The following is a 10,491-nucleotide window of genomic DNA, read 5'->3' on the forward strand; positions in this document are numbered from 1 at the left end:
GCCAGCTCTATCCTTCTTTATTCCCTGCCATGCCTCTCTAGGAATCATCCCTGGCATTCATCCATGCACGTAGACAGGAGTTATTTTGGGGAGGAGGGGGCCAAGACACCCTCTGTCCGGCTCTGTCTAGCAGATTCGGAATGAAACATCTCAGCAAGAGTTGCTTTCTTTTGACCCCGAGCGCTCAGAGAAATTGCCCAAATCTTCCTTCCACGTCTGCTTCTAGTTAAGTATTTTTACTTAATTTCTCGATTTGGAGGGGGCAGCTGCCCCCCCTGGGCTATGCCCACTTAGAGTCACATTTGCATCCGTTCCCCCACCATTGAAGAACAAGGGAAATTGCATCCAGGACTTGTTGGCGGGGAAAGGGAGTGTTATTATTAACGCTTCCCTTCAACAATGTTCCCAATGAAAATCAAAATTATATTATGGCATGGCGGTAAGAGTGTTGGCCTGGTAGTAGACAGGTAGCCTGTGCGAATCCTGAAAGCAAGCTGTTTTATGCTGGCAGTAGTTTGTGCCCACAAGCAACCTTCCTGCCACGCAATGCCCCCTGGCTACAGCCTCCAGGGTTGCCCCACGCAGAGCGCATTGCAGTAATCCAACCTTATGAATGCATGGGCGACTGTGGTCAAGCTACCTCGATCCAGAAGTGGCCATGGCCGACTTGCGGGCCAAAGCCTTTATCTCATCACCGGCTGTGTTTGGCTCCCAGGCCAAGTGATGCAGAGGGTGCCTTGGGCGATCGAGTGGTTGATCATTAGCTCCCGCTGCGGGTCCGGAAGCAGGGACAAAGTTTGTGTGCCGTTGTTTGCCGACTTTTGCAAAAGGTCACGCCGATATGTGTGGCCCAGCAGGATGGGGACATGTGCAGCTTAGCACAAAGTCGGCGACGGAGCCTGAGAAGAGAGGGAAAGGTCTTCCCGAGAGGCGAAAGCCAAGAGAGGAAGATTTTTCTTGCTGATGGTTGGTCCACCCTGGGGCAAGGACAGAGCAGGGAGTGTCTGCAATGAGATGGACATGCTGGGGAAAATGGAGGGGACAAGTGTTATTGCAGCAGTGATGGGAGTTGGCCAGCCTGAATTGGGTCACCGGTCATCTGGCTGGTCCGCTGTCTTCTCCGATGGATGTTAGAGGTGTGACAGGGGCTGATGGTGGAGTCGTCTTCCAAAGGGAACCCCCCACTTCAGAAGCTTTGGGGCTGTGCCTTGGGTCACCAGAGAGGGCCCATAGGATTATGAATCGTAGAGCTGCAAGGGACCACTGAAGGACATCTGGTCCAGCCCCCTGCAGTGCAGGAATTACAGGTAAAGTATCCTTGACAGGTGGACACCCAACCTCTGTCTGAAAACATCCAGTGAACTGCAGGGGGTCTTGTGCTCCCCTGGGAAGCAAAGGTCTCAATTTTTCCCCAGTGCTTTTCTGGGAAACAGCCCAGCAAAGATACTTCCCAGGTAAGCCCTGCCTTCATAGAGGCCTGACTGGATGAGATTTATAGCATGGTCCAAATTTCAAGGAAGCCCCAGTGAATCTACTCCCAGGTAGCTGGATATGTGAGAACAGGATGCTGCGTGATCCAGAAGGCTCTTCCTGTACGTTCTGAGGGGATCAGAGCTCTTAGTTTCCAAGACGTCAGAAACTATTGTCACAAAACTTTGTGGGGTGGGGGGAAGCAACATTCACCGTGAGGGCACATGACTTGGTTTTTTGGGTTATTGTTTAAAGGGAAAAGAGTCAGTGGGATCTGGACCATGCATGCAGGAGCGCAGAGTACGCGCAGGATGGGACCTTGCCCATTTATGGGCTGTAGATCTCTTGACTGTTCTTTCCTTCCAGTGAACCAGCATGGGAGGAGAACAGTGAGGAGAGGTTTGGGTGACCCTCGTGTGTCATCTGTGAATGGATCAGGATGCAGGGATCTGCCTGCTGCCAGAGGCCTCCAGAGGCTGGTACCTTCATTAAAGTGCTCATCCTCCTCCTGTTCTGCAGACACGGTAAGGGGCTTGGCGCTTGGGTCATTTGTCAGAGAAAGTTGCAGCTTTGGTGGGCATGGGAAGGAAGGAAGGAAGGAAGGAAGGGGCTTGGCTTGGGAGGGCCTCTTTGTAGTGGCAGAGTATGGAAGGCTGCTGGCGGTCAACTCTTCATCAGATCTTTAAAATCCTCAGTCGTGTGTATCACAGTTGTAAGCAGGTCTACTCGGATGCAAGGTCCTCTGAGTAAGTGTGCCTAAAAATGCCATCTTGAAAGCGCAACCCCTGCACATGCCAGCGTTGCCTCAACATTTGCCTCATTCCCCACTTCTCAATCCCAGACGTTTGGTGGTGGGCTACAGCTGCTTAATGGTGAAAGAATATTACTCAGTGCATGCCCAGAGATCACCCATCCAACCTCAGGCCGAACCATTGCCGTATTTCAATGCTTAAGAATGTTAATAATAATAATAATAATAATAATAATAATAATAATAATAATAGTAATATTTATGCCCCGCCCATCTGTCTGGGTTTCCCCAGCCACTCTGGGTGGCTTCCAGCAAAATATTCTCTAAAAAGGGCTGCCTTCAGATGTCATTTCGTGTTTCGTAGATGTAGAATACAATTCTGTGACTGAAAATGGAGAGCCTATCCTTGGGGAGGAGATTGTTTTATTTATTTATTTATACTTTTCAGATTTATACATTTCACTGATTTTACAATCATTTTGACATTTCAAAACTTCACTTCCTTCCCCCTCTTTCTGCGGTTCCTTAAATTTATTTTTAATATCTTCTGCGTATCCAAATTAACAATCCACACGAAATTTCTGGAATATTGGCCTTGTTTCGCTGTCCTGGGCTTTATCAGTAGTTAAAGCTCATATGTGATATTACATGACAGTGGATCTTATGCCGGAAATCCCTGTCTTAGACTCTTTGAAAGGATTCTGTGGAACTGTAACAACCTTTCATGTGGATTATTTGGACCTTATGAAGAGTCAGGTGGAATAGACACTAATACATGGATGGACCTTATGCATGAACTGACTAGAGAATGATCTGATCCACTGGTTCTTCTGCTTTGTTCGATGGTTGAACTTTATGAATCGCTTCCATTGAAATTTATGATTTGATACATGAATTGTTGTTGAGTCGTTTAGTCGTGTCCGACTCTTTGTGACCCCCTGGACCAGAGCACGTCAGACACTACTGTCTTCCACTGCCTCCCGCAGTTTGGTCAAACTCATGCTGGTAGCTTCAAGAACACTGTCCCACCATCTCGTCCTCTGTCGTCCCCTTCTCCTTGTGCCCTCCATCTTTCCCAACATCAGGGTCTTTTCCAGGGAGTCTTCTCTTCTCATGAGGTGGCCAAAGTCTTGGAGCCTCAGCTTCAGGATCTGTCCTTCCAGTGAGCACTCAGGGCTGATTTCCTTCAGAATGGAGAGGTTTGATCTTCTTGCAGTCCATGGGACTCTCAAGAGTCTCCTCCAGCACCATAATTCAAAAGCATCAATTCTTTGGCGATCAGCCTTCTTTATGGTCCAGCTTTCACTTCCATACATCACTACTGGGAAAACCATAGCTTTAACTATATGGACCTTACCTGAATAGTATACCTTATTTATCTAAGAACATAGCCGATTACGTCTCGTGTATATTGAGCATGCTTTACGTGACCATAGGTTTGTTTGTTGTTGTTTTGGTTGTGATGATGTGGCACTGATTTTCTTCCCTCCCCTACCCCCCATCATGCAGCTGACTCGCAGTGCAAGATCTTGCGCTGCAACTCCCAGTATCTGGCCGCCACGGAGAACCTGGACGACTCGGACGCGACGGGCGCTCGCTGCGACGCTTTGCGCGCCTACTCCAGCTGCACGCGCCGGACGGCCCGCACCTGCCGCGGGAACCTGGCGTACCACTCTGCTGTGTATGGCATCGAAGACCTCATGATCCAGAACAACTGCTCCAGGGAGGGACCCACTTCCCTGCCCCAGCCGCCCCAGCCGCCCCCCGATCACCAGGGCTTCACCTCCCTGGACATCTGCGACTACGAGAAGAGCTTTGCCCGCAAGCACGGGCGGGCCCCCACATACCAGCACTGCGCCGCCTTTGGGGACCCCCACGTGCGCACCTTCAGGGACCAGTTCCACACCTGCCGGGTGGAGGGTTCCTGGCCGCTCCTGGACAACAACTACCTGTATGTGCAGGCCACCAGCTCTCCCGTCGTGAAAGGGTCAAACGCCACTGCCATCAGCAAGGTAACAGCGGGTCCTTCGAAAAGCTGCTCTTCAGCTTTTGATTGGCTTGTGCCGGCTGTTCAAGAGGGCGCTGTAGTCCCACAATATCTCCGGAGGGCAGCATGTTGGGTCCCTAATAATAATAATAATAATAATAATTACTAATAATAAATGTCTCGGTGGCTTCCAACAGATTCTGAAGGCAGCCCTGTTTAGGGAAGTTTTTTCTGTTTGATATTTTATTGTGTTTTTAATCTGTTGGAAGCTGCCCAAAGTGGCTGCGGAGGCCCAGCCAGATGGGTGGGGTATATACAACACAACACAACACAACACAACACAACACAACACAACACAACACAACACAACACAACACAACACAACACAACACAACACAACACAACACAACACAACACAACACAACACAACACAACACAACACAACACAACACTGGACATTTAAAACTTCCCAATAGAGGCCTGTCTTCAGAAAGTTGTGTAGATGGGCCGGGTATAAATATTATTATTATTATTATTATTATTATTATTATTATTATTATCATCATTATCATTATTACACTGGTACCTCTGGTAGCGAACAGGATCCATTCCGGAGGCCCGTTTGCAACATGAAAAGAGCGCAGCCCGCAGCAGCACGTCTGTGCACACGCGGGTTGCAATTTGCCACTTCTGCGCATGCACGTGATGTCATTTTGTGCCTCTGTGCATGCGTGAGTGGCAAAACCCGGAAGTAACCCTTTCCGGTACTTCCGGGTCGCCATGGGACATAACCTGAAAGAATGTAACATGAAGCGAATGTAACATGAGGTATGAGTGTATTATTATTATTATTTGACATCTGTTGGGAAAGCTTTCTACAAGGTGGGCATCACTACTTCTGCCTGGTTCCCTGCAAACTCACATCTCCCAGTGAGGGAACCTCCAGAAGGCCCTCAGAGCTGGACCTCAGTGTCCAGACTAAGTGATGGGGTGGAGATGCTCCTTCAGGTATACAGGGCTGAGGCTGTTTAGGGCTTTAAAGGTCAGAACCAACACTTTGAATTATGCTTGGAAACGTACTGGGAGCCAATGTAGGTCTTTCAAGACCGCTGTTATGTGGTCCCAGCGGCTGCTCCCAGTCACCAGCCTAGCTGCCACCTTCTGGATTAGTTGTAGTTTCTGAGTCACCTTCAAAGGTAGCCCCACATACTTCCACCTTAATTCACAGGCTTGAATCAGACTGGAAATCACTTGTAGCAGGAGTGGCTAACTAACGGCCCTGCAGCTGTTGCTGAACACCTTCTCCCAACCACCCCAACACCCAGCGTAGCCTATGGTCAGGGATGTTGGTAGTTGTGCTCCAGCAACAACTGGAGGACAGCAAGTTTCCCACCTGCAGGAGCACACTGGGATCCATGGGAAGTGTGAATTCCCATGCTTCCCAGGTCAAACAGTTGGCACGGGAGCCATTGGAAACCGCAACTCCCATGGATCCCCGTGACGCTGTTGATGACAGGCCCTGCTTCCCCCAAAACAAAATTTGGGCACAGATCTGGTTAAAGCTCTGGAGACAAGCCAGTAAATTTGAAGAAGGCAAGGCACTATCTGGGCTACTTCTGATAATAGAGAGATCTGGAAAAGTGGTGAGCAACTGTGAGGCAAGGATAATAATAATAATAATAATAATAATAATAATAATAATAATAATAATAATTTATTATTTATACCCCGCCCATCTGGCTGGGCTTCCCCAGCCACTCTGGGCGGCTTCCCCCCCAAAATAATTAAAACACTGCAATACATCAAACATTAAAAGCTTCGCTTTTATTGGGTTTGCACCCAATCTCTGCCTGCTTTTGCTTCTCCAATCCCTTCTGGTGGACAGCAGTCCTGCTTCCTTCCTCAGAATAAACAGGTCTCGAGGGTCCTCAGATGCCTGGGGTTTCCCTTTTGCTGCACTTTAATCTTTTAAACGCGGGTGGCGTGTGGGTTAAATCACAGAGCCTAGGACTTGCCGATCAGAAGGTTGGCGGTTCGAATCCCCACAACGGGGTGAGCTCACGTTGCTCGGTCCCTGCTCCTGCCAACCTAGCAGTTCAAAAGCACGTCAAAGTGCAAGTAGATCAATAGGTACCACTCCAGCGGGAAGGTAAACGGCGTTCACCAGAAGCGGCTTAGTCATGCTGGCCACATGACCCAGAAGCTGTACGCCGGCTCCCTTGGCCAATAAAGCGAGATGAGCGCTGCAACCCCAGACTCAGCCATGACTGGACCTAATGCCTTTACCTTTACCTTTAAGCTTTTAAGATCTCTGTTCTTTTCAGCTCACCGTCATTTTTAAGAACATGAAGGAGTGCATCGACGAGAAGGTCTACCAAGCGGAAATAGACAACCTGCCAGTGTCTTTTGTGGATGGTTCTGTGAATGGTGGAGCGAGGCCCGGGGGGAGCAGCCTGGTCATCTACGAGCGCATGCCCGGGCGGCATGTGGAGATCCGAGCAGCGCACGTTGGCACCACAATTGCCGTGCGCCAGGCGGGCAGGCAGCTGTCCTTCTCCATCCGGGCGGCCGAGGAGGTGGCTCTCTCCTTCACGGATGAGCAAGATTTGCAGCTCTGCGTGGGAGGTTGCCCGCCCAGCCAGCGCATCTCTCGAAGCAAGGGCGAGGGCAGTGGTGCCCTCGAGAAGGCCCGTCTGCTGTGCAAGGAGAAGCTGCCCGTCGAGGATGTCTACTTCCAGGCTTGTGTCTTTGACGTGGCGACTTCGGGGGATGCCAGCTTCATTCTGGCTGCCCGCGGGGCGCTGGAAGACGGTGAAGCGTACCACCCGGATGTCAAGAAACTCCACATCTTCCATACCGACAGGGCTATGCGTCCCTGCAGCTCACCTCTCCTCATTTTCACGTCCGTCATTTTAGTCTGTCGCATGCACTTTTATTGGTGACTATTTATATTCTGTATTGCCAAGGGATCAGGAGATGTGGCTGGCTTCTCATAAAGGCCTCAGCAAGCAAAGCCAGGGCCTTAGAAGAATTGAGGAATGGGCTCCCCCAGCTCATGTTGGAATGTTGGTGCCCCTGGGAAAGCTCTCCCAATAGTCCTTGCTACCCTCTTTGTGTCTTGCAGACCACCTCCTTAAGGCCTGGGTGCTTCGTGGCATCCTTTGGAGCATCTGTTGCCACTGGGATCCATGGGAATTGTAGTTTCCCATGGATCCCAGAATTAAATTTTTTTTGGCACAGGGTGCATGGGAAACTTCGGTTCCCATGCATCCCAGTGAAAATGGCGATCATGAGCCCTGCTCCCCTGGAAGCAACATGTTGGCACATCACTGGTTGAAACGCTGACGACTCCGAGGCTGAAGACAAGTGTGGAGTAGCAACTGATAAGTTTCAGGAACTGGGCTGAAACAATGAAAGTTGGACTCTCGGAGCATCTACCTTATTTATTTATTTTTAAAGGGAGAGGATGGGTTGGGAGAAACAGAGCAACAAGTGCTGGACATCCTCAGGTAACCTTAGAAACCATGGCAATCTACCCAACACTGTAAGTTGTCATTCCTTAGAAACACTTTCTCCCAAAAAACAATTATGTGTTATTTAATTCCTTCTGAAAACTGGTGATCCATAGCTTGCTATGCAAATCTCTCTCACACAAATGCTGGTCACTTTAAGCCCCCCTCCCCGTGTCAGTGTTTTGGGTAAACTACTCTGGGCCTGAGTATCTGTCAGGAGTTATTCCTAACCAAACATGAAACCAGAAACTCCTCAAATATCGAAGGCAGGGGTGGGGCGCTTGTGGCAAATGGGATGTTGGTTTAACAGGATCTGGAGGGCAAGAGATATTCCCTGGAAGGGATACTTCGATGCCATAACTAGGAATGCGTGGACCCTCAACTCATCAAGTCCCAAACGAACCCTGCTGTTCTCCCAAAGTCTGTCCGTTTGTTTTCAGGCAAATCTGTTTTCTGCCACTTTTCATGATTCGGGATCTGGAGAGTGAGGTTTAAATGATGCACTGCAATGGTTCTGTTAAGGCTGGAGAGACAGCACTTCTTAAGAGAGCTGGGAGAATCTTGTGGTTGACTTAAAGAATGTCAATGAAAAGTTCGCATATTTAATATATTAAAGTTGACGACGTTTTGTTTGATAGTTGTATCGCTTAGTGGTCATCCCTTTCCCATGGAGGCTGCTTGTTTGAGCCACATGGAACGCTTGCTGTGGAGCAGTGCTTTAGTAACTGGTTTTCCAGTAACTGCTTTTCACTGCTGCCTAAGACCCCATTTAAACCACCCATTTAAAGCCCCATGATATCACTTCAAGCAGCCAAGCAGAGAATCGTGGGAGGTGTAGTTTGTTAAGATTGCTGAGAAAAGTTTGGAGACCTTCCTGTTCCCCTCACAGAGCTACAATTCCCCGAGTTGTTTAACCACTAATCTCTCTCTTTGGGAATTATAGCACTGGGAGGGGGCTAGGGGGTTGCCTAACCATTCCTAGCACGCTTAGCAAACTACAGCTCCCAGGATTATTTGGGGACAGTCGTGTTATGATGCTTTAGATGGATGGTGGGAATGGGGCATAAACTTCTGGAGGCTGGAAAAAGGCTGCTACAGCTTAAAGCTGTAGTACCTTTCCAGGCACTGAAAGGGGAGAATCCTACATTTCTTAGCACCAGAATGGAAAACTGAGAGCGATGGCAAATGGAGGAGGGTCTGTGATGAACCAAGACTCTGTTCTTCCCCTCCATGTCTCTGCCTCAGAAACCCGACTCGGTTCCCATCAGTTTCAGCTTCTGAACTCCACGCCTGCTGATCTGTATTGTTCTGCAAAGGGTTTGACATTAAAATAATTTAATTCTGAAGGCCTCGTCTCTCGTCGTGCTTTTTTTTATTTATTTTACAGATTCATAAACTGCTTCACAGCCAGGAGCCATCAAAGTGGCATACGGTAAGATAAAATGAGATAAAGCACAAAAGATACAGACTCTAAAAACAAAATAATTTCTACAGTTCTGCCATTACTATCTCATAAAATGACTGGGCCACAATTTTGGGGAAAGCACAGCGTGGAGGAAGGGGAGAGAGAGGGGAAAGTTTTCCCCCTCCTCTTGTTTTCCTTTTTCTTTTGATTATGTATTTTGCATTTTTATATTGTGATTTTATCTTGTGAACTGCCCTGAGACCTGTGGGTGTAGGGCGGGATACAAATAATAATAATAATAATTAATAATATAAATAAATAAATAAATAAATAAATAAATAGTGACACCAGAACTTGTGGGCGTCCAATGAAGCTGAATGATGGAGGATTTGGGACTGGGAAATGAATGAACTTCTTCACACAACACATTGTTAAACTGTGGAACTCCCTCCCACCAACTCCTGCAGTGATGACCACCAACTTGGATGGCTTTAAAATAGGATTAGTAAAGTCCTGGAGGAAGAGAGGGCTATGCTCTGCCTCCACTGTTTATGTCTTCCTTGCATTCATATCCTCCAAGGAGTTCAAGGTGGCACAGCAGGCTCTCCTGTACCTCAGTTAATTGTTGTTGTTTAGTTGTTGAGTCGTGTTCGACTCTTCGTCGAACCTGGACCAGAGCACGCCAGGCCCTCCTGTCTTCCACTGCCTCCCGCAGTTTGGTCAAACTCATGCTGGTAGCTTCGAGAACACTGTCCCACCATCTTGTCCTCTGTTGTCCCCTTCTCCTTGTGCCCTCCATCTTTCCCAACTTCAGGGTCTTTTCCAGGGAGTCTTCTCATGAGGTGGCCAAAGTCCTGGAGCCTCAGCTTCAGGATCTGTCCTTCTATCCTCAGTTAATACCCTACAACAACCCTGCGAGGTAAGTTATGCTGTGCAGATGCCTGATTATCATCTTCCAAAGCAACTATTCTGAACTTAAAAATTGAAAGCGTAATGCTGGTGGTCAACAAAAGAGGTTTACAGACTCTCTCAAGGCAAATCTTAAAAAATGTAGTATAAACACTGACAACTGGGAAACATTGGCCTGTGAGTGCTCCAGTTGGAGAACAGCCTTGACCAAAGGTGTCATGGGCTTTAAAGACACTTGAACTCAGGACGCAAGGGAGAAACGTGCCAAGAGGAAGGCATGCTTGGCAAATCCACACCGTGATCAACTCCTGTTCGGAAACCAATGTCCCCACTGTGGAAGGACGTGTGGACCCAGAATTGGCCTCTGCAGTCACTTATGGACTCATTGTTAAAACCGCCTTTATGGAAGACAATCTTACTCAGCTACGAGGGATCGCCAAAGAAGAAGAAGTTAATA

General features: G+C 48.4%; 1 protein-coding gene across 1 annotated transcript; it reads left to right on the forward strand.

Annotated features, from left to right (window-relative positions):
- Window positions 1–803: 803 nt before the first annotated feature.
- Window positions 804–9,066, forward strand: LOC310764438 (hemojuvelin-like). Its single transcript, XM_083618354.1, has 4 exons — window positions 804–1,307; window positions 1,837–1,994; window positions 3,731–4,233; window positions 6,533–9,066. Exons 2-4 carry the CDS (start codon window positions 1,910–1,912, stop codon window positions 7,148–7,150), a joined length of 1,206 nt encoding a protein of 401 aa, XP_083474480.1. The 5' UTR covers window positions 804–1,307; window positions 1,837–1,909; the 3' UTR covers window positions 7,151–9,066.
- Window positions 9,067–10,491: the final 1,425 nt, after the last annotated feature.

The sequence above is a fragment of the Podarcis filfolensis genome (genome assembly GCF_964270895.1).
Source record: "Podarcis filfolensis genome assembly, chromosome: 1".
Lineage (NCBI taxonomy): Eukaryota > Metazoa > Chordata > Lepidosauria > Squamata > Lacertidae > Podarcis > Podarcis filfolensis.